At 30.3% G+C, this 24667-nt stretch overlaps 2 protein-coding genes across 2 annotated transcripts; both read right to left on the bottom strand.

Moving 5' to 3' along the window:
* Positions 1-2909: 2909 nt before the first annotated feature.
* Positions 2910-7294, bottom strand: LOC118046972 (vesicle-associated membrane protein 714). The gene is made up of 4 exons (XM_035056082.2): positions 6896-7294; positions 5888-6078; positions 4384-4547; positions 2910-3308 (listed from the first exon to the last, which is right to left on the bottom strand). The coding sequence occupies exons 1-4, from the start codon at positions 7110-7112 to the stop codon at positions 3218-3220; spliced, it is 663 nt and encodes a 220-aa protein (XP_034911973.1). The 5' UTR covers positions 7113-7294; the 3' UTR covers positions 2910-3217.
* Positions 7295-16851: 9557 nt separating this feature from the next.
* On the bottom strand, positions 16852-18218 carry LOC118046971 (transcription factor SRM1). Its single transcript, XM_035056081.2, has 2 exons — positions 17705-18218; positions 16852-17550 (listed from the first exon to the last, which is right to left on the bottom strand). The coding sequence occupies exons 1-2, from the start codon at positions 18040-18042 to the stop codon at positions 17217-17219; spliced, it is 672 nt and encodes a 223-aa protein (XP_034911972.1). The 5' UTR covers positions 18043-18218; the 3' UTR covers positions 16852-17216.
* Between the last annotated feature and the right edge of the window lie 6449 nt (positions 18219-24667).

Genomic DNA, 24667 nt, shown 5'->3' with positions numbered 1-24667 from the left:
TTATTCTTGTTTAATTTCATCTAAAATCACAGTAACTTAAAAAGACTATAATTTATAATTTTTTCTCTTAACTAGTTTTTTTCAAACTACAACTATTAAAGTTATTACAGTGTTAAATATACTTGGCATCAAAAGCTCGATCCATAATAATAAAAAAGTTACCAAATTAGTCAAATATAACCTAAGAAGCACAGAGTTGATGTAATATGATAGCAAATTCAGTTCACCCATGATGTCTCAAGCGTGCACAAGAAATATATTTCTTCAGAAAAATTTAATCAAATTATGGAAAGGTTACAGTACTTTATCCATTAACATTAGCAAATAAATAAGCTGTTCATCCTCTCACTGTGCTCATTGTGCACTAAATCGTTTTATTAGGTCCCTCGGGCCTCGAACTTTGCTTTTGCTCCATTTTGGTCAATATTGAACTTGTTTTCCTTCAATTTTATCCTCGAATGTTTCTTCTTCTTCTTTTCCTCTTGATTTTTCACTCTCTTTAAATTTCATGCAATCCCTTCTCCTGGGTGTTTTTGATTATCTTGGGGTTATTCTGGTTGAGCCAAGACACTCTACATCGGCATCATTGACAATTGGGGCTAAGGTCATTGTTCTAGCCACTTGGGGGATGAACTACTCACTCCTGAAGCCCCCCCCATTGTAACCAAACATTTTTCATCCTCAATTACATTTCTTGATTCTGATTCCTAAATGTCCTAATCTTGCTGCCATCCTACTCTTGATCTCCATGGAAGATAACATAGGCCTACTAACTAGGGAAGTCTCTTCTAGAAACACTGAGTTTGAATCAAATGGCATAGCATACAGAAAGGGTTGGAGTTCTTGAATTACTATCACGCAAATAATTTTCATTCCCCGTATGGGAGTCTCTGCGATCCATAAGAACCATTTTATCCAAGTCAAATGGATGACAATCCACTTAAAAGCTAAAATGTCAAATATGCTGCCTCTCAGGATCAAACCATGAGAAATCAAAATCCAAGAACTCTGGTTTCGGTCCTGGTTTCAAGTCAAGAAAGCTTCCAATCTTGCTGCTTAGGATTCAGTGGTGGGATTTTCTCCGAGGTATGATGTTGGATTTGTGAAAGAGAAGTTTATGGTTTAGTAGAGAAATTTTAGCAGCAGGAGCTGGAGAAAATAACCTCAGACAAATAGCCATATACAACACAAGAGAGAAAGAGAGACGGAAAGCAGTAGCCTTCTAAAAAAAGATCAGCAGAGATATTGTTACTATCGGGAAATGAATCGGAAGATACTATCAGATCAGCTACGCTTATGTTTGGAAGAGTGATTGTCTTAAAATATTTTTTTATTTAAAATTATATTAATATAATATTTTTTATTTTTAAAAATATTTTTTAATATTTATGAATCAAAAATAATCTAAAACATCAAAAAAAAATTAATTTAAAATAAAAAATATTATATTTTAAAAATATGGAGGTGAACACTTGAGAAAAATAGGAGATCTGTCAAATATGCTGCCTCTCAGTCGCTGTGTTTATTGCATGAACCGTGATCTAGTGAATAGAGACGGGAAAACTTGAAGGTTGATGTTTCATGCGGCGGCCTATTTGACAAATTGTAGTCTTCTCGGAGTTGGGTAAGGCCATAAAAAACTACTGGAAATGACAAGTATCATTTATGGCTTTTTTTTTTTTTTTTTTTTTTTTTTAAATCACTCATGGTATTGAAAAGTTTCCCTATGGATACCTTTGGTGTAACGATATTCAAGATTATCTGGAAAAAAACAATTTGAGATTTTGTTCTTGGCATATAAAAAAAAATATTGAATCCCTAAAAATATCAAATGTCTTAAGATTCCTCACAAAAGCTGAGAATGTAATTCTATTTTAAAAGGGGAATTTGAGATGTGAGGACATTCAATATATATTTTTTTACTTAATTTATTCCATATTTTATATTAAATTAACTAGCATTCCCTTATTTTTACTACTAATAATAACCCAAATACTTGAGGTGATTAATTTATACGTATTTGTTAGGAGTTTAATTTGGACACTTAATACATATTTCGATGAGTTTAATCTAATACCAAAATTATTAGTGTAATATATATGTTATATAATTTATTATTAAGTTAAATTTATATTTCGATGAGATAATTAATTTACTTGATATATATAATAGTTTTGTAAAGTTAAATTTATTATTAAGTTCATTTCAATCTTTTAATTTTAAATAGTTAAAACTACTAGTGTTAATATATAAGATTAATATTTTATAATCAAAGTAAATTTACTCACATTTCTTACAAATTTTCGATGATAGACCTAACTCTAAAGACTAGTAAATTTATTTTCAACAAAACTCAAATCAACATATCAAGTGTTCATTTGTCTATCGTAAAATCTTATTAATTTATGATTTAAAAAATAAATTTTAATTTTTAAACCTAACTTCAAGAAAATTATCTAATACGAATCTCGAGTTGCAAGCTGGTTAAATTAACTCCAATTAACCTAATTTTCTTTAAAAAATTAAATTTGTGGTTTTTTATTATATTTTTCTACTGGGCTATGGTTTTATGATTATAATATCATATGAACTTAATTGTACTTCCCAGTAATTTTGCAACTTCTGCTCGTTGGACCATAAGACACGGCAGAATTTAAGTGGTAAGAAAAAAAACAACAACAAAAGCTTCAATGCCCTGCTCTAGTCTCCGGGACAAGTTAGACAAGAGGGTGCGGTGCTTGAATAGAACAAGACAGCTAATTTTCCCAATAGAAGAATTTAAACATAAGCAGCATCTGCTTGCGCATGGAAAATGGGAAGAGGAAGAAAAATAAGTCACAAACAAAGTTGACATAGGCAGACCGGTAGATGAAGACCACATAGTGTATGACAGTTGATGTTCCAAAAAATGAATCTGAAACTCGACACTATATTACACAATAGCAAGAATCAAGGAATTTGCAGTGTATTCACAGATGACCAGTAACAACAAAAAACAAGAAACGAGGCTTTTCTGTAATAAATATCACATACACCGCATGCAATAACAGCATAGGAATCTATGGTGCTATTTCTGGCACTTGAGGAAGGTTTAGATTCCACATACATGTCAAAATTTCAGTCTATTGGAGCTCCCCTTGAATGAAATATGCATATATGGATGTCGCAGTTCTTTGAGCGTACCTCAGCAGAAATTCAGCACCGATAAAGCAGAGACTCAAGATCTGCATGAAGGTAGAGTGATGCCTCCACAACAAGCAGCAATTATTATGTACAGCAACAAAACAATCACGCATGTCAGCAGGGCCCTGTCATGGAAACAGAAATTTTGCGCTCACTTTATGTACCAGTCAGTTGCTTGCAATTTAAACCACTTCTACATTGCAATAAGAGTTGATTGAAGATTTGGGTTTTTTTGTTGTTTGCCCCGTTCTATGTTAAAAAATTGAAGAAATAGGAAAGGCAATTGCTTATCATGCCAACTTTTCAATATCTACTACGAAGAGAATATGCAAATATACTAGATAACTAACCATCTATTGCAATTGATAAGTAAATAGTTACTAAACCTATTTTGCATCCACCAACCAAGTTCTAGCATAATAGTTCACAGGAAAAATATATCCAAAAGTAGGTTGCATTTAATTTATTGTCTAGAAACAGAAAGGACAAACATGAAAATAAATCCGTTTTTGATATAGTTTTTTTTTGGAGTGAATTTGTCCTTTAAAAAAAACAGGAAGGACATATCCCTCTCTCAACTATCTTTGTCGCTTTTGTCGCAAGACAGTAACAAAATACTATCTTAGTGTCTCGGGACAAGAGGGACAAATACACAAGGGGCATAATTGTATGTGGTTGAAAAATTAGAGACATAAAAATAGATCTGTCTGGGATAATTTTGAAGTGAATTACTATTTTTTAAAAACAGAAAGGACACACATGTCTTTTATGTCCCAACTATCTCTATCTCTTATGTCCCGAGACAGTAATCAAGCATCAACTTATAGTCAAGTGGCAATCATCATCTAGATTTAAAGTATTTAAATGACAGTATCTTTCTCATTAAACAAGCTAAGGGCAGCATAATGGGCAATGCAGAGGGAGAAAATGCTTAAATGAGCATATTGCATGGGTTTCTAAAATCTTGCATACCCCTTAACCAAAGGTCTTTTAAGAGCATATGGATTCTTTTTGCATCTAGAGATGGAAATAAGCCAATTTTTCCTTTTTGGACTTCTCACATTTTCTGGCCTTAAACTGCTGTTTTCTTTAGCAACTTCCAAATTTAGAAAAAATTTAATGCAGTGAGAAAAATCTTTTAGCATCATTGAACAAAAACTGGAAAATTAGAATTCAAAGGGGAAATCATAGGGCTCTTACAAGAGCTTGGCATTCTTCATCCAGAGAGCTCTTCGAAGGCCCTTGGACTGTTTCTTGAAGTGAAATGCACCATCTTGCATCGTTGCCGTTTTGTCAACAAGAAGCTCAATTCGGTCACCTCTCTCAAGTATTTTCTCAATGTTTTCTACCATAATTGTACGGATCTGCACACACTTTTCCAGCACTTGTGAGCACAATATCAATGAGGGGAAAAAATAAAATCCCAAACCACAACTACCTCCCACCCATCCCCAAGAAAAAAAATTAACAAAGAAAGATTCTAACATCAACAGGCCACAGAAGCATATGACAGTCATGAACTTCAGGAGCCCTAAATGACCTTTATTGTTATTATTATTATTTTGAACCTTGCCTAGATGAACTAAAAAGCTGCAATAAACTGGAACAAAATATTGTGTGATGCATGAGCAAATAAGGAAACCTAGTTTATAGTGAGTTAGCAATTAAGGTTGTTCATTTTATTTTTTTGAGTTCTATAGAATTTACTACTATTTCTTAGCACATTATATGAAAAGAGAGTACAATTCATAATTTGAAAGGCACTATCAAATGAATCAGGGATATAGGACGTTAATATGAAGCAGGCAGTTCAGGAATAAAAAAAATGCAGCAGTTAAAGCGAATTTTTTATCTGAATCTCATGAGCAATCATGTGCATGTGATTGTTTACATTCACTTATGTTATTTATCAGGATTGAGATAAGTTCAGCATCATCCCATGAAGTAGATCATCCTGTGACGATGGCAGAAGACTGGAGAAAAAAGGAAAACTCTTGCTTTACTATATTTGGTTTGGTTCTTACTCTACTTACTCTACTTACGAATCTTAGAATTTCTTTTTAGACAGCTGAAAACCTTTGAGCTGCATCACATGCTCGAAGGCACAAAATTTAGCATAGCTTAAACACATTGACTTGTGATAAACGATGCATATTAAGAAAAATCTATGTTTCCATGATGTTTAAGTGTTTTATAGATATATGGAGTATATTGCAAAAACAAACTGAATGTTGTGCTGCTATTAACTGACACCCAGTCTTTCAAACAAGCGCCCCTAAACATACATTCTTTATTAGGACCTGTAACAACTATAGCACTAGGAACATTAGAAAATAACATGAGAAGGAGCTTGAGTTCAAACTGAAATAAGTGATCTTTTTTTGTGCACTTGAAGAGTCAGCGATGTGTAGAGGGGTATAGAAAGGCCATCTCAATCATTCAGCCTTGCTGAATATGAGAAAAAGAAAAGATAAAGCTCAACAAATGAGCTAGGAATGGTTACATTCCCCCCTCTTTTGGGTTCATGCCATTGTCTTGGAGGATTGTTGAGCTTGATGTTTTCTCCTTTGATGCGATCAATAGAATGTCATACTAGTTGTTGTAATATTTCATTAAAAAAATTCTTTGCTGTGGTGCCTTGGTCATAGAGATTTACAAGAAAAATAAAGTAAATTGAATTTGCATGAGAACAGAAGATACTTGCCTCGCCAACTTCACCTCTTACACGACTGAGAGTATCAGCACTAGGATTGCTGGAGAAGAATTCCATTTGCTGATGCAGGACCCTTGAGAACTCATCATTCATTGCATATGCTGGCGCATAGTGGGCAACTCGTCCATAGTTTTTCATGAACCTCATGTGAATGTCCTCCAAGTACGTAAACGGAATCCTCCCTGAAGACATTATAATATACCATAAAGACAACAAGAAAAAAACTAGAAAATCTCTATCATAACCAAGAGAGAGTTATTCAATCGCAGTGACCCAGCAAGAGACAGAAAACTAAAGGTAAATAACAAAGTGACACATAACTATAAGAAAACTAAAGGTAAATAACAAAGTGACACATAACTATATATTAGTCGCCATCTGAAAACCACAATTTCACCATTTCTAATCAGCTAAATGCCATAGATGGACCACTGAGAAACAAGGAGATAAACTCATGCCGGTCATTAAATGTCAAACATAACAAAAAACTCTTTTCTTCTTCTTCTTTTTGTTTTCTAATCAAAGGGAAATTCGGTCAGCAGAAGCAACAATTTCTAAGCAAATCATTTTCTGCGCGAAGATAAAATCAAGATTGCTCTCTTTACAAAACTTTAAATATCTCATTGTCAATTAAGTCCTAAAATCGGGTAAAATAATTTCAAACCCAAGGAGTTGGCCTGGTAGTTTAAAAGGTATGATCTTGGAGCCATCGCCAAGTGGAATTTATTAAATTCCTCTTAATGAATCTGATAAGAAAAATTAGTTCTGGTTGACTGGTAGGAGGATGCTCCTTACCTTGAACTAAAAAGGTAAAATAATTTCATTTTCCGGCGATTCAAACCAACACACGATTCAGTAACTGAAACCAATATAATCAGCAAGGAAAAAAAAATTTAATCCAATAGTTTCACTGTCTAATCAGTTCAAAATTGAATTTGAAATAAAATATAACATAATATAAGAGTAAGTGGCGAAGAATGGAAAGCTATGGATACGTACTGCCGAAGGTGTCGTTTGCCATACAGAGAAAAGTGAGGCCATCAGATCTTAGTATGTGAAATATGTAACGATCTTGCGAGAAGCAAAGCCTTGAATCAGCTTCCGATGGAAGCTTCTCCAGGATCCGTCTCGCCACCGCCCCAGTGTTTCCCGTCGCCGCGCTGAACTCAGACAGCACCACCGTTCCCCTCGCCACTACCGCATAAATGATCGCCATCTCTATCTCTCCCTCTCTGTATTTTCAATTTGACGGTGGTGGCTTAGAAATTAATTTTTTTTAGTATTTAGTGATATTTTTGGGGTTTTGAGAGGGAGTTGGTAAATCAAAGGGTGGAGCCGGCCAGCTATATGATTATGGCCACCGGTAAGTCTACGCGGGGACAACAAGTCCTTCGATCGGTGGGATTTTTATAGATAGTTAATAGCGCGTCTGATACCGTGAGGATTTTTAGTTTTCAAATATTTTTTTATTTGTAAATATATTAAAATATATTTTTTTTAATTTTAAAATTTATTCTTGATATTAATATATTAAAATAAATTAATTTAAACTAAAAAAATAAAATAAAATAATTTTTCTTTTCAAAACGCTTTTAAAATACAAAAATAAACAAGTTCTAAGTAGATTATAATATTGTTTGTTTTTGTAATTCAACCACGTACCATTGAAAAAAACAATTTTAAAATTTTTTTTTTGTGTTTTTGAATTGTTTCAATGTGTTAATATTAAAAATAATTTTTTTTTAAAAAAAGCTTTTAAAATAAAAAAAATAAACAGGCTCTAAGTAGATTATGATATTGTTTGTTTTAGTGATCCAACCATGTATTGTTGAAATTTTTTTCTTTAAATTATTTTTTTATGTTTCTGAATCGTTTTGATGTAATGATATCAAAAATAAAATTTAAAAAATAAAATAAAATATTATTTTGATATATTTCTAAACAAAAAATATTTTAAAAAATAACCGCTACAACAATATCATACACTATCTATTTACCCTTATCACCTTCCACGTTTGATCAATATTTTTTTAAAGTTAAAAAACATATCCAAGCATTTGTTAATGTGTTTTTATAAAAAAAAATATTTAAATTATATAAAGATTGATAATCTCATCAACTTGAAAAGTCTAAAGACAACTTGAACAATTAAAAAAAAAAATACCTTAACAAAAAAAATTTCACAATAAGATTATTTTTTTAATATTGAGACAATAATATATTAGATTGATATGGGTCAGCCCAAGTTAGCATGTAAAATTCATAACTCGGGTCATGAGACTATGATAATCTCATGAAAAGTAAATAAAAAAATATATTGAAACTCGATTCTTAATCAACCCAATGTTGATGAATGAAATAAAAAAAATTAATTAGAAAAAGGACAAAAAAAACTTGAGTCAACCTGTCCAACCTTATTTATGAGACTAGAATAACCAAATAAAAAACAAATTAAAATAAATTATGAAACTCAATTACCAATCAATCCATATTAAATGATAAAATTGAAAAAAAATCAATTAAAAAACAAAAATAAAAAACCAAAGTCAACCCCGTTTAACCCAACAAACCCTTGACCCGGATCAATAGACTAGAATAACCTTATAAAAAATAAATCAAAATAAATTATGAAGTTTAACTCTTAATCAACCCAGATGGTGAATGATAAAATTTGAAAAACAAATTAATTACAAAAAAGGATAAAAAAACCCAAGTCAACCGAGTTAACCTGTAAAAATTGTAACCCAGGTAATCAGACTGAGATAACCTCATAACTAGAAAACTGAAATAAATTATGAAGCTCGATCCCTAATAAATCTAATATTAATGGATGAAATTGAACAAAAATTAAAAAAGATATTGTGTCAATGAATAATTCTTTGTGAGGAAAGGAACAATGATTTTCCCTTCTTAATTATTAAAAATTTGTTTGGATGTAACAAAAAAAAATCTAAATAATAAAGAATTATTTGGTGTTATTATTAAACTTAGCCTAACATATTAATCTTGAAACCTCTCAATCCAATTTTTTATCCATTCTAGGTTTAAAATTAAACTGTATAAAAGTTCTTCTAATATGACCAGCAAACTTGGTTGATTTAAAAAACAATTGAACTGATTGGTAAAACAAAGTCTGATGATGAGATTAAGAAAAAAGAAATTGACAGAAAAAACTTTTCAACCCAAATTCTTACCTAGCTTATATTTAAAATTAAATCATGTAAAAATTATCCTAATATGACCCAATCAACTTGGTCGATTGGTAAAAAAAATCTAAAGATTAAACTGATAAAAAAAAAACTCTCTCGCTCCAACTTTTTATCTAGCTCTGGTTTAAAACTAAAACATTTGTGAGTTACGTAATATGATCTGGTCGACTTAGTTGGTTAAAAAATAACTTAAACAACTATTAAAAAAAATTATGGATAAAATTAAGAAAGAAAAAAAATAGTGGTGAAGCTCCACAAAGAATCCTTTTGTTTTGGTGGTGTAGGTAATTACACCCGACTTGGTAGGGTGATTCAAGAAACTCATGATCCTAAGCTTGACTCGATCTGGGTTTTAATTTAAATCATAAAAGATCAAGCTCAGCCAAACTTGATTTACTTGTGATCTTATTGTCCTAGTTAAACTCGATCCAATCAACTTTATATATTCAATAAAGAAAAAAAAAAAGTTACCTAGCTGATTCATGAGTTGATGACTCGGATTTCTTTTAAAATTATACCTTAAACCAAGTTTGAAAACTATGATCTCATATGTGCACGAACAATGCATAGAGAATCTATGATACTACTTAGTGAGCATTTGGAAACGCGGTTTTACTCGCGTTTCTAAAAAAACTAATTTTTTTTTAATATGTTTTGGATCGTTTTGATGTACTGCTATCAAAAAATAATTTTTAAAAATAAAAAATATATCATTTTGATGTATTTCAGCACGAAAAACACTTTAAAAAGTAACCGCAACCACACTCCCAAACAGGCTAAGACTTGACTTGCTCCTACCTTTAAATTTTAACCAAGAATTTTTATATTTTGTTTTCCACACTATTTTTTTCTCTTTTTATTCTTTGGAATAGAGAAATAACAAAAAATAGGGAATCTAAGAACTTATGAATATAAAATCTTAAGCCTCATTATTTGTTATTGAGCCACCTTTTTGTTGTTAAATGTAACATCTCCTATTCTAGGATAAAATGACAATCTCATGTCAATCGAAAAAACAAAGTATTTTTTTGTTGTATATATATATAATATATATATATATATATATATATATTCATGGTCTTCGTATTAAAATCTACTGGAATTTCGACGGACTTTCCCCCTATACTGGAAGGTCCCAAGTTATTAACATGAAATCTATTTACACTTCTAATAGCTCGCATCTCATAACTTAATTCCCGACTCAATCATCCTAGGTTTCAATTTCCACACTTATACTCACACCTATCAACCACAATATTTATGATATGCATTATATAACAAAATATCATTATGGATGGATAAAAATAAATAAATATAAATACATAGGCATGAAGTATGGATTAAACGAGCTACATGGTTTAATTCATTCAATCAAGTTTAAATATTAATTATACAAATTAAGTTATACATACAAACATTTTCATGTTTACAAAATACAAGAGCATACTCCCTAGAATCTAGATTACAAGAAGGGAACATAAGCTAGGATCTACTCCTGTTGTGTATGTGATGATCCTGAAACAAAATACATATTATTGAAAGGTGAATATTACAATAAATATAACAACACGAAAATCTAACAATTTCAACAGGGTAAAATGCATTCATAGTTCATTCACTTCTCCCTTCTAGTTTTTATTAAAATCTCTTCCTTATTCAACTATTAATAACTGTTCCCTTTGCCACTTTTTCATTCTATACTTTATGAGATCGAACATGATTATTTTTTCTTATCACATTACCGATACCAATTTCAATGGTATCGTCATCATCACCCTATATGAGTTGATGCAAGGTGATCCCTTTACTCGGGATTCTAATATACACTAAATATATGCTAGTCCAATCGTGACGATCCCCTTACCTAGGATCCTAACATACACTAAATGTATGCTAGCTAATACATGGTGATCCCTTTACCCGGGATCCTAACATACACGAAATGTATGCTAGTTTACGCCTCAAATCGCACTTCTCATATTTTCTTTGTCAGTGATAATTTCATCATTTGATAATTCACACAACAACTTTTCACCTTGAATACACATACATTCAGTAATTCACATTTCACATTGGTAATATAAATAAATCATATAATTAACTAGGAAGTATAGGTGCGATTCACCTACCTGGAATAGAAGCTCTACTCGTGCTCCATTGCTGCTGATGTTGCTGCTGCTGTTGCTGTTGCACCACGCTTGTGGTCCCTCTTGTAATTCACAGGTTTATCTCATAAGTTTTCCTCACTCAAGAATATGTTTTATTATAAACATATCAACAACCAATAAGTCTTTTTTCCAGTCATTTCTTAATATTTTATGTTTTTCTCATTTCACCCATTAATATTGTTATTCTTTGTCCAACCGCAGTTATCATTCTTTTATATATATTATATATATATATATATATATATATATATATATATATATATATATATTTGAACTGTTTCTGCTTAAATCTCTGTCACTGTCTAGACATTAAACTATTACTATCTTGTTTTTGAATTGTTACTGTCTAGACATTAAGCTATTACTCTCCGACCTCTTCTTAGATTTTTAACTATATATAGAGTTATAGATCTCCGTTTTAAGCGATATTAGTCTTGTTGGAAAGCTAAGACATGAGGTTACAAGTTCTCTGAAGGAAAGAGAACCCAGTTCTACCTCTAAGACAATTAAAATTTCTCATCAATGAATCAGACTTACTACCTTATAGGGTCTGTCATGACCCAGTCTCGGCTGGTGACCCATAGCTGGAGTTCTATAACTCTAAATTGAGCAAGACCAATTTCATTAGTTAGCCAACATTCAAAACTATAATTTCTATAAGGAACCTGATCCTAATTTCTTCATCCTCCTACCCGAAATCTCTCTGAAAGTCAAGAGATGAAATTATTCAGATTCGTCAACCTTTCCATTTACATACAACACATAAAGTTCTTTAATTTAGCAACTCATACTTTTTTCTCAATTCAAGTCTAAGAACTCAAATCTATAAATTAACATCCAGGCATCAATTCATAATCAACTTGAAATAACTCATAAGAGCAGGTTTTGAATACCTTACCCGGTACGAATCAAGGTTTCGATCCCTCCTTTTCTTTCTAATGATAGCCGACCCTCCCCTCTTCTTTTCTTGTTAATCCCTTTCCCACTAGTGTTTATTCTACCTATAACCTTTAATCTTGGATGGGTTTTTTGAAATTTTGGTGTTTCTCTCTTGATTTGTAAAAATGAATATAAAAACTTCCTCTTTTCTTTCTTTACGTTATCTGCAGATCTATTTTGGTGAGAAGAGGAGTACTTATGCTTTATAATTATTCTTATTTGCATTTAGGCCCCATTTTCTTTAAGTGTATTCGTTTTGCCTCCACTTCTTTTTAGTTTATTTTATTTCCTTTAATTTAATCCAACCTTGATTTTTTTTTTCTCGGGATTTACATTAAAAAAAATAAAATGTTATGAATGGCTGTGGAAAGGGAAGAGACAATTTTATTTTTTCAAATTATGGAAGGAGGTATTTTATTTTAGGATGGAGAAATAGGTAATTTAATATCTTCTCTTTATGAAGAGATTAATTAAGAAAAAAGCAAAAAGAGCTACCAATTAAAAGAACTTGCTTACTAAATAGATGATAAATTAGTATTTAATTAAACTAATACAGTTTGTTTTGTTTTTGTTTCATGACTCTAACTAATAAAAAGCCAGGTGGAGTAAAAAATATAATATAAATTATTATATATAAAAAAATAGATAGATTGAAATTCATAAATAAGAAAACCTGGGTTTATCATGAGTTATAACAGACAACTACTATGTTATTGTCTGCATTATGTTACAGATTTTTGGATGCAAAAATATTATTCAGGTGCGTTAATGTATTTTTAGCGGAAAAAAAACTATATAAGAGTTTATTTAATGCAACTTGGTCAACCTGATAGATTTAAAAACAATCAGATTACCGATAAAAATATAATTTGACTATAAAAAAATTAAGACGACATGTTGTTTTTTAAATATTAAAACGATAACATATTAGATTTACTTGAATCCAACCTAGTTAACTTGCCAAATCCGCTTCCCAGATTATGAGACCATGATAACCTTATAGAAAATAAATAAAACAAATATTAAATCTAATTTTCAATCAAGTCAACATTGAATGATGAAATTAAAAATAAAATTCAACTAAAAAATTAAGTCAAATCAACTCGGGTTAACTTGTCAAACCTAGGTAATGAGATCGGTATACTCCTATAGTAAGTAAATAAAAACAAATTATAAACTTAATTCCTAATCAATTCAATGTTGAAGGATGAAATAAAAATAAATAAATTAATAAAGGACATAAAAAACCACCAAAGTTAACCAATTAATCCCTCAACTAGGTCATAAGACCAAATAACCTCCTAAACCACAAACTAAAAAAAGTTGTGAAGCTTAATTTTTAATTAACTCAAAATTTAAGTATGAAATTGAAAAACATTTAACAAAAGAAGAGGAAAAAAAACCCTTTAATTGGCCTAATTCAAAACTCAAGTCATAAGACCGTGATAACTCATAGAAAGCAATATATATTTATATATGAAGCCCAATTCTTAGTCAATCTATTATAGAAGGATTAAATTGGAAAAAAAATGACAAAAAAATAACCAGAGTCAACCCAAATTAACCTGTCAAACCCGAGTAATAAGACTGAGATAAATTTACAGAAAGAAAATAAAAAAAATTATAAATTTCAATTCTCAATCAATCTAATGTTAAAGGATGAAATTGAAAAAAAAAATTCAATAACAAAAAAAAAACCGAGTCAACCTGCTAATCTGTAAAAGTTGCGACCTCGATCATGAAACCGCGATAACTTTATAAAAAATAGATTAAAAAACAGTTATGAATCACAATTCATGATCAACCGGATGCTGACGTATGAAGTTGAGAAAAAAATTAATTAAAAAAATGACTCACATTAACACGATTAGCTTATAAATCCTGTGATTCTGATTATGAGACTGAGATAACCTTATAAAAATCAAATCAAAATAAATTATGAAGTTCAATATCTAGTAAAGTCAATGTTGAATGTAAAAAAATTCAATGACCAAATGAAAAAAGCCTTGGAATTTCATTGTTGATTCCTATAGTAAAATGCTGTAATATATTTTAAATAACAACAACAACAATAATAATAATAATAATAATTTCAAAGTAGGATTCCCTCTTGTTATTTTTTTCCTTTTCTTCTTTCGGTAAATTCAGGAGTCAAAGGCCCAAAACAGAAAAAGTTACAATCAAACATACAAGCTCATAGGGCAACCACCACAGCAACCCAAAAAATTGGCTGAACTCCAAACACAAACTCCTGCTCTGGTGTTTTTCTTGGGGTTCCATGGTGTGGAGATCACCTCCTGTGCTTCTGTTGAAATGGTAATCAAGTTGTAAGAAGTGTGAAGTCCCATGAATTACTTTCATATGGAAAAATCAGAATGTAACTTGTGAGTTTTTTCTCGGACCATTTAGAACTTGAATTTTAAAAATAGCTATGAAACTAAACTAGCCTTATGAATTAAATTGTTTTAAGATAATATTTGATTGAGAATAGTTAAGATAGATAAGACTTTTCTTTTTATACTTCTATTTTAGAATTATAAAGGTTCACTCTAAAACTATTACATAGATAAATTTATTTTATATTTTTGTGTTTGTTTCTTCATTAAAATACAATTTTATAGCCTCTATATTTATCTCTTTTATGCTGAAATATCAACCAAATTAAAAAAAAAAAATGTATCTGAGAGGCATTAGTGATACATTATTCACCAAGACACAAAATATTATAGATTGAAACAATATTTTTTTACCATTTTGCCCTCAATTCCAAAAATCCATGTCCTAGCTAGTGGGGGATATTATTGTGAATTTCACGAAATCTTTTAGTCATTGCCGAATTAATTGGGTCAAATTAGTCTTTTTTTTATTTTTTTATTTTTCAAATACAATGTAGTTACTAGTTTAATCTTGGCTAAAAAAAATAGAACTAGCACCTAGAGGATTTTTAGTCTTTTAATTAGTTATAGCATAGTTAAATTACTTCATTGCCCTTGAAATTAAACAAAAAACTTATACCTGGGTTTAGGGGTATTTAAGTCCATTTAGTTTGGTTATTTTGTAATTCTTAAGTCTTTAGGGGCAATAAAGTTATTTTATGAAAAAGAATTAAAACAATGTTAGGGGTGCATGAACAGTTGTAACAAGTTTTGGACAGCGCGTGTGGCGTCGTCCAGTGGCTAAAAACTTGTTTTTCGTCCAGTAACTCTTTTGTACTTGGGTGGCGTGTGTGATTTACATATCTCTAATTTGATGCAAACAACCTTTTCTTTTTCTTTTTTCTCCCTCTCTTCTATTCAATTTTCATGCTAGCCCTCTATATTTTCGAAGCCGCCATTCAATTATTATTATTTTTTTAATATTATATTTTTTTTTCTTTTGATTACTATTTGTTTTATTTGAAATAATTTATGAAATTAAATTATTTTTAAATTTCATCCCCAATGGATTTTTCAACCTGTCAGATTTTGTCCTCATTCTTTTGATTGATATATATATATATATATATATATATATATATATCTAATATGATGTTTCAAATTATTTTTTTAGTTTCATCTTCGAGTTTTTTTTCCTATGAAATTTGATCCTGGTTTTTTTTTTTATTATTTTTTTTTACCTTGGGATATTTTTTAAATTGATTTTTTGTTCATCCCTCAATATTAAATTGGTGGTCGGGTCTCGAGTTTTTTAATTGAGCCCGAGCCTAGAATTTAATGAGTTACAGGTTTGAGAGATTAACTCGGATTTAGAAGGTTAACTTGAGTTTACTTGTTTTTTTTAATCTCTTATTTTTTTCAATTTCTTCATCCCATATTTTTTTTTTTTGCTGTTTATAAGATTTTTTAGTTGTTTAAAAACAACAAAAGTTACCTAAAGGTTTTTTTTTTTTTTGTCTTTTTTAAATTTAGTTTTTTTAAAAGGAATTTTTTGTATTTTAATTAAATTTATTGATTTCATCCTTTAATATTAAATTAGTTGAGTGTTGAGCTTGGCTATAGAATTTAACGAATTATGGGTTTGAGAGATTAACTCAGATTTCGAAGATTCACCTAAGCCTTGCTTGTTTTTTTTTTTTTTCTTTTTTTAAGCTCTTTTTTTTGTTTCATCCTCATGTATTTTTTTTTTTTTTTGCTTTCTACAGGATTTTTATTTGTTTTGATAGTAACAAAGGTTACCTTGAGTTTTTTTTATCTTCATTAAATTTAGCTTTATTAATTTTTTAAATTGAATTAATTAATTTAATCATTCAACATTAAACTGACATGTCATTGAGCTTATTGGTTAAGCTCGGATGTTGAATTTAACAAATTACAAGTTTGAAAGATCATCTCAAATTTAGAAAGTTTAATTGGATATATTTGAGTTTTTCCCCTTTTTAATCTTGTTTTTTTTCGGTGTCATGCTCCAACATTATTTTCTCTTTTTGTTTTTTGCTTTCTACAGATTTTTTTTTATTTTGAAAGTAACATGAGTTACCTTAGTTTTTTTTTTTTTTTTCAATCTTTGTTAAATTTATCTTTTTTAAAAGAAATTTTATCTTCCAAATCAATCAATCAATTAATTATGAGTATAAAATGCTAGCTTAATAATATTTTATTTAATTTGATTTTTTAGATGTTGCTCTGACAGTCTCTCACAATTATCCAAAATTAAAATATTTTTTACTTATTTAAAAACACTAGTATTACATGAAGATCATTATTCTTGCACCGGAAAAAAAAAAAAAAATGCTGGCGTCAGGCTAGTACAATCTAAACGTAAGAGGTGCTTAATCCTTCCCACATTTGACTGCAATTTTTGTAATATTTTAAACCAACTTTCCTCTCCTTTACCTTCTTTGTAAACTTCTTACACACGGCTGGGTTCTACACTCGTTTCACAAACTAAATAAAAATCCCTAATTTCTTTTTTCATATCTCCAGTCCCTACCGGACCTTGCTACCTGGTTGCTTCAGATTAGCCTACAAAGTCAAGTTTACAAGACGTCCAACGCCTGTTCTTCAATCACATGGGAAATCCGAACCCTTGATAGGCTGGTGGGTTTCCTTGATCATGGAAAAAGCTTGCTGGGCGGCTCGGTGGTTCATCCACCGATTGGTCCATCAGCTCAAAATTCCAAATTGGATCATGGTTGGTTTGTGCCATTGAATGGGTCGCATTAGTTGCAGTAATGTCATGTATGCTAGATCTTTTCTTTTCCTTCTTCACTGAGTTTAGACGAAGAAAATACTTCTGGGCATGGCTGGCCACCTGTGTAGGTGTTCTTGACACAACTGCATTTCTTGAAATACTCCTCCAATCCCCCTTCCCATATTTTTGCAGTCCAATCAAGAACAGCCTGCCCAAAACCACAAAATCATCGCCAAATCAATTAATTACCACGAGATTGAATCGTTTTTCGACGGAGCATCTAGTTAATTTCAATAATAATTACCAAACAAGTTTTTCCCTGATTGCAAGAAAAGTAAGGAATCAACAAGGCTAATTATTACCTGTGCTCTTCTTCTGTCCAAGGAGTTCCTTTCCTCCTCTCTGTATGCTCTCTCTCCTTTCCTGATCTAGACTCAGCAGCAGGACTCCCCAAACTCGTAGTGGAGTCGCCCCACAACTCATCCTGATCATAAAACGGCACCTCAACTCGTCCAGAGTCAATCTCCGAGACATCGTGAACCAAATCGTCGTAATGTTTCCTTACTTCACGCCAACTCTTTCCAGGAACATAGCTTGAAATCTTTTCCCACCGTCTTGGCGTTTCCTCTGGAAACAAAACAAGGGCCTGCTCGAATTGCTTGTCTTCTAGCCGAGACCAAGAGGAGAGATGGCTACTCATCGTCGATTACTAGTATTTGTCCGATGGATTTGTGTTCTTACTTCTAGCCTTGCCGCCGGCTTTTATGTCTGGAAATTTGAAGAGGGAGAGGGAGGGGTTAAGCTGTTTGCTCGATTGTTTATAGGATTAACGTTAACTTTCGGCAAGCGCATATTTAACACGTTGTGTGTAATGTATTTGTTTGAGGAGATGCTTTTGCAGTTTGCTTTCTTGTTCAACGGGAGTGCGCTACACGTGTCTTTTTTCTTACAAACGTCGGCTGAGATTCTGTCGATTTGTCTGCATTTTCACTCTTCCACAAATTTTAGGCTTCGCAAGTACCAGATTCTAGATACTATACATGTACTTACAGCTGGATTTTGCTTTATTTAATTCTTATTTAAAATATATAAACTGACCATCCATTTTCTTCTTCTTCTTCTTTGTTTTTTAATTTGCGTTGGTGTCCGGACCAGGTTGCGTGCACCACGACTAATCCCACGGCTCACTGAATATCCTGCAAACCCAGTAAACATATAAGACACCACGGGGGTAACAAGCATGCACTGTGAGGTTTGAACCCAGGATACAGAGGAATAGAACAAGTCCCTTTAACCATTGGGCCAAGACCTCATGTGTAAAAAAAAGATTGTTGGTTCGGATAAAAGAAGTTTTAAAATTAAAATCCAAACTTAGAATATAAAATGTATTTTTATCATAAAACTAGAAGTCTTAAATTCATGCATAAAACTATAAAAATCATTGTTTAAACATAAAATAAAAAAAATTCATATGCTTTACTAAAAATAAAATTACAACTCCACCCAATACAATAAAATAAAATTTAGCGATAATCTCTTTGGATAATTTTAACCAAATCAGATGGAATCTTATTCATTTGGGTTTCACCAAAATTTATTTATTTTTTATTTTAAAAATTAATTTTTTATATATATTTTAAATTGTTTTAACATGTTGATGTCAAAAATAATTTTTTAAAATAAAAAATATAAATTTGATATATTTCAGTACTAAAAACACTTTAAAAAACAACTATAATTACACTTCCAGACAGATTTGACCACAATTGAACTGATGAATTGAATGAGATTATCACATGTTTTTCAATTATTCTTGAAATCAATAAAGTTAAGGCAGAGAATAAATGTCATCCGCTTTTACTGTGAATGATAACTTTTTAAAATTTAAAAATTTATTCCTCTAATCTCATTTAAATGCGATTTCGAAGGAGGTGAATCTAGACACCTCTAAGCAAGGATTTAATTATTGCAAACATTAATTCAGGTAGCCTGAACAACAACGAAAAAGAGGAAATGTTCCATTAATTTACCGCAGCTATACTCCCAAAAGATTTGACCACAATCGAACTGATGAATTGTTCTTGTTCTTAGCTAATAATATATCTATTAAATTATTGCTCTTTGATTTTGTTCTTGTTCTTAGCTATATATATCTATTATCTAGTCATCCCATGGTGGAAAGCCGGAAAGAAGATGTTTATTCAACCTCTGAGATTATCCAATTTCTTGACTTCACTCGCAGCTCTTTTTCCTCAAGAATCTCAGTCCAAATATTCTCTTTTGAAATTCTAAAGATGACCCACTTCGTCCTGGTTGCGGAAGAACAGTCCTAAATTAATATTCTTCAACTTGCAATTTGGATAAGATCAAGTATCTCCAGCTATCGGTCCAACCAACCAGGGATTCCGGCATTTAAATAATCCCTCGATCTTGCTTGTGCTGATCCTTCGAATCGAGATGATGATCTTTTTATCAGTGATGACAGCGACCTTTGATCATTTCTTAACTCAACTTTTCACAGGAAAACGATGAGGGCTAACGCACCAACCTTATCTTGCTGAGAGACAAAGTGGTTGTAGGTAAAACAAGCTCAACTTATCAAAATTATTAAGGATGTTGTCTTTGCATAAACGCAATCAAATATATGTTGAAAACGACGAACACAACATTGACAATATATATTAATGTTAATGAAATAGATTGAAGATGAGACGAAATGTTCTTGGAACACTTGTTAAAAATTGTTTACAGTGTGTTTTTAGGAGAGCGGAAGGTGAGAGGAATGGAGATATACAAGGGTAGAAAGTTACCAACTTCCATTGTTTGGAAGAAAAGAAAGAAAATGAGAGGAGAGGGAAGAAGAAATTATGAAAATTTTCCCGAGAGCCCCCAAAAACCAATGTCTCCGTTTTAAAGAGAAAGTGAGGGCAGGCAAAATGTGTAAAATTATTCATTTTAATCCTAAAATTTGTTAGAAGTAGAGATATCTAGATCTTTCTATGTTCGAAAACGAGCCAATTATGTGTAAATAATTACAAGAACCGTCAACAGCACAAAAACTTGATAAATTATTGAAAGCTCAAAGGTAATTTTCTCTGTTAAATCTTGTTTCCAGTATCCTTCTGCTTTCTTTACTCTCTTATTTGGTTTCCAAATACGTTCTTAATGCTCCATTAATCCACCTTCAGTTTTCGTTTTTGTTACAAAGTTTTTGGGAACATTTAAAAATGTTTCCACATGCAACAAGACACAATGGCTCATGTGCATTTTTATAATTCTTTATCATTTATATATTTTTTATATTCAACATTATTCCTTTAATCTACCATTCTTTATTCCTTTAATTGATCTTACAATGATTAAGTGACTATCAATTGAGTAATTAATCACTTTTATGTGAATTCAAACAGGAGACAATAACAAATTAAAATCATTAATGAAGTTTTTGTATAATATGCCTCTTTTAATTTTGCATACAAACCATATATATATATATATATATATATATATAGTAACATAACAAATATACTAAAAGTAAATGTAGTTTTAAACCATGGACTATGACTATTTTTCTCCTAAATCATATAACATTTGTCTTGACTCATAAGATGATAGTGTCCTTTTGTTTTAAAATGAAAAATTAAAATACTAAAATATCTTTAGAGAAAAAAAATGTTTGAAGTATAAAGATAGTTTTGATTTTTCAATTTTGGATGAACAATGAGATTATTTAAATGTTTTTAAAGTTAAAAATAAAAACTCTTCGGTTAAGGGTTATTTTTTACTTTTCAAGTTGATATTTTTTGTTGTTTATTTTATTGTTAGGGTATTATTGTAATTTACACAAATTAATTAATATTATATTTTAAAAAGTTACTGGTGTGTGGGCGGCACTTGCATATTTTGATCAATGTTGTCCATTGATGGAACTTACTCTTTCGCCAACTTTTTGGATGCACCATCATGTTTTTTCTCTTATGGTGCGTCGCGTGTCATCGAAGAGAGGATGATTTATTATTGTTAGCTTTTCCCCTTCTAAATTACAAATTGGTTTTCTTGTTTTTTTAAATTTCTACTTTGATCCCTTTTCTTTTAATATTTTTCCCTGATTCTTTTGTAAAGGTTTTTTTTTTTCCTTTCAATTTAGACCTTTAATTCAAATTTTTATATATTATATTTTTAAATTTAGTACTCATTCTTTTAATTTTTTATTTTTTTTCCTTTGCCCCTTTATAAAAGTTTTATTGGTTTTCAATTTTACTCTTCAATCCAAGTTTATGTTATGTTATTATTTTTAGTTTAGTCCTCATTCTTTTATTGTTTTTCTTTTTTGTTAGAGTTATTTTTCTTTTAAATTTAACTCTCCAATAAAAAACTTGTGTCTTTTTTTCTTTTAATTTCTTAGTTTTGTCATTGTTCCAGTTATAAAAGTTTTATTTCATTTTAATTTAGTTCTTCAATTATAATTTGTCATGTATTCTTTTTTTTTTTTTAATTTGATCCCTATTCTTTTAATTTTTTTCACTTATCCCTATTATAAAAATTTTATTTTATTTTTTTTTTAATTTCATCATTCAATTCAAGTTTATGGTGTGGTGGTGTTGTTGTTATTGTTTAATTTGGTGTTCATTATTTTATTCTCTCTTTTTTTGTTGGAATTATTTTTATTTTAAATTTAACCCTCCAATCAAAAACTTTTAATTGCCCTCTATTTTATTTTATTTTTATTTTCACCCTCATTCTTTTAATTATATATATTTTTTTATTTTAGATCATTTTGCGTTGCTAATTTATTTTCCCTATTTTATTTTTCAGTTTTCAATTTGCTAGGAATTATGCTTCACTATTTTTCTATATATGATGCTTTTGGTTTAATGATCGGGTCATGAGTTTGAAAAGTTGGTGTTGTTCGACATCTTTTTTTATATTTTTTTGATTTCATCATTTAGCATTAATTTTTTTTTAAAAAAAGAATTAACCCTATGGTTTTCTTTGATTTTTTTTTCTATCGAGTTTTCTCGATTTTATGACTTGGGCCATGAGTTTTGTGGGTTACCATTGGCGGGCTCGCCTCTTATTACCTAGATTACATATCTATTGCACTACCTGGGGTGGACTCAAACCTTTTTTTATCCGATTTTGTGTCTCCATGAATTGTTTTCCCATTGTTTTGTGTTTTTTTTAAAAGGATTTGTTTGTTTGCTATTGATGCTTATTCTTTTATCATCTAATTGATATTAAACCAACTTATTAAACTCAATTTCTCTCTCTCTTTTTTTTTTTTTTCCTAACGTGCTTGTGATACGTGAACATTAGTTTTTGCAAGGAAAAAAATTTAAATTTGCCGCATAGCATGGGCCTATGCCTAGTAAAGACATATATTTCATGCCTTTTAAAGCACCATAAAGTACCCATTAAAAAAAATGAAAGAGATGGAGAAATCATTGTGCACACAAACTCAGTGCATTGTGGATAAGAGTAGAACAAATATTATTTTGCCCTGTTTAAAAAAACTCATTTACACAACCTCTAGGGGTAGAATTGTAATTGCACAAGGACCAAACAATCATTATCATTTTGTTAAGGTCTAAGATGTCTTTCTCTTTTTTAATTGTACATTGTAATGACAAAGATGCCCTTGAAATACAAAAAATCCTACATATGATATAGAGGGAGTTTTATCTTTCTCTTTGAAAAAGAAGTAAATTTACTTTTTTTGCCTCTTGAAACAAATATATTTTAAATAAGGTTTAAGGGTTTATTCATCTTTTCCTTTGGATATTTTTGTAAGTATTGGGTCAAGAAAGGGGTGGATTCAGTTTTTGCTTTGAAAACCAACCATAAATGTACCTGTCACCCCTTCAATCCAAAAATTTTAAACTAGGGTATAAGAGCTTATTTATCTTTTCAATGTGGTCATTTTGTAGTTACGGGGTCAAGACAAAGACAATTTGATTTTTGTTTTAAAAAATAATATTTAAAGAAGAAAGTCGATGCGTTCTGTTCACGCGCTAGCATGTTAAGCCACTCTGCACACTTTAAGCTGCACACACGGAGGGTTTAGATGGTGGAAATTTCTCATTTGTGGCGGCTTTAGAAATATTACAACGTCCTCTTCCAAATAAGGTGGCGTGTGTGGTGGTGCTTCGATAGCATTTCATTTATTTATTTTTATATGTGTTTGCCTTGTAAAACATGTTGTCCTCTTATCTTGTTTTGATATTTGATTTGGTCCTCTTGCTTTTGATTGTATGATTTTTTTAAATTTCTTTTGTAAACTTTAAATTTCTTTTCAATTTCACCCTTGATTGAAATGTTATATTTCCTTTTATTCTATCATAGTTTTAGGTTTGGTTCTTATTCTTTTGATTTTAGGTTTTTGTTTTGTTGTTTTTGTGAATTTGTTTTTTCAATTTTACCTTTGAATCAATGAATGTTATCTTCTCATTTATATCAAATTTAATTTTATTCAACTTCATCCTCTAATATTGGAATGTTATTTTTCCTTTTGTTTCGTTTTGATTTCGGATTTAATCCCCTTTTCTTTTGATTTTGGGTTTTTATTTTGTGTTCTCTTTTGAAATGCTTGATTTTTTTTCAATTTCACTCTTAAATCAATGAATGTTATTTACCCCATTCATTTTTTGTTTAGCATTAAATCCTCATTCTTTGATATTACTTTTTTTAGACAGGGGGAGTGGGGGTTATGAAATTGAGGTTTTTTCATTTTCATTCTCTAAAATTGAAATGTTATTTTTTCTTTTATTTGTTTTGGTTTTAGATTTGATCATTTTTCTTTTGATTTTAGATTTTTTTACTTGATTTGTTTTTTGTAAAATGTTTTATTCTTTCTAATTTCACTATTGAATCAATCAATGTCTTTTTCACCATGATCTTTTTGTTTAGCATTTGGTCCTCATTTTTAAATTACTAATTTTTTTGGGACTTTTATCAAATTTTTATTTTTTTAATTTCATCATTTGATATTGGGTTGGTTGTAAATTGAGAGTCGTGATTGTTGTTAGTAGAGCTGCATTGGGCTCATAATCGAGGTGGCGAGTTTGAAAGGTTGATTCAGGTGATATTTGTTTTTTTTTTTTTTATCATTTAATATTTTGTATTTTATCATTTTTCACGTTTCTTTAAAAATTATTATGGCCTTATGCATAAGCTGGATGCCGACAAGTAAACTTAAGTTTGCTTGGGTCATTTATTCCTCTTTTATTTTTTTTTTATTTTCTTTGTGATGCCCTTAGTTAGATTGAAATGTATTTTTGTTGTCTTTTTTCTTTTTAATTAACTTTTTTTTTTTAGCTATGATCACT

Source organism: Populus alba, chromosome 1 (assembly GCF_005239225.2).
Source record: "Populus alba chromosome 1, ASM523922v2, whole genome shotgun sequence".
In the NCBI taxonomy this organism is placed as follows: Eukaryota; Viridiplantae; Streptophyta; class Magnoliopsida; order Malpighiales; family Salicaceae; genus Populus; species Populus alba.
This window is presented reverse-complemented; position numbering and strand designations above follow the sequence as displayed.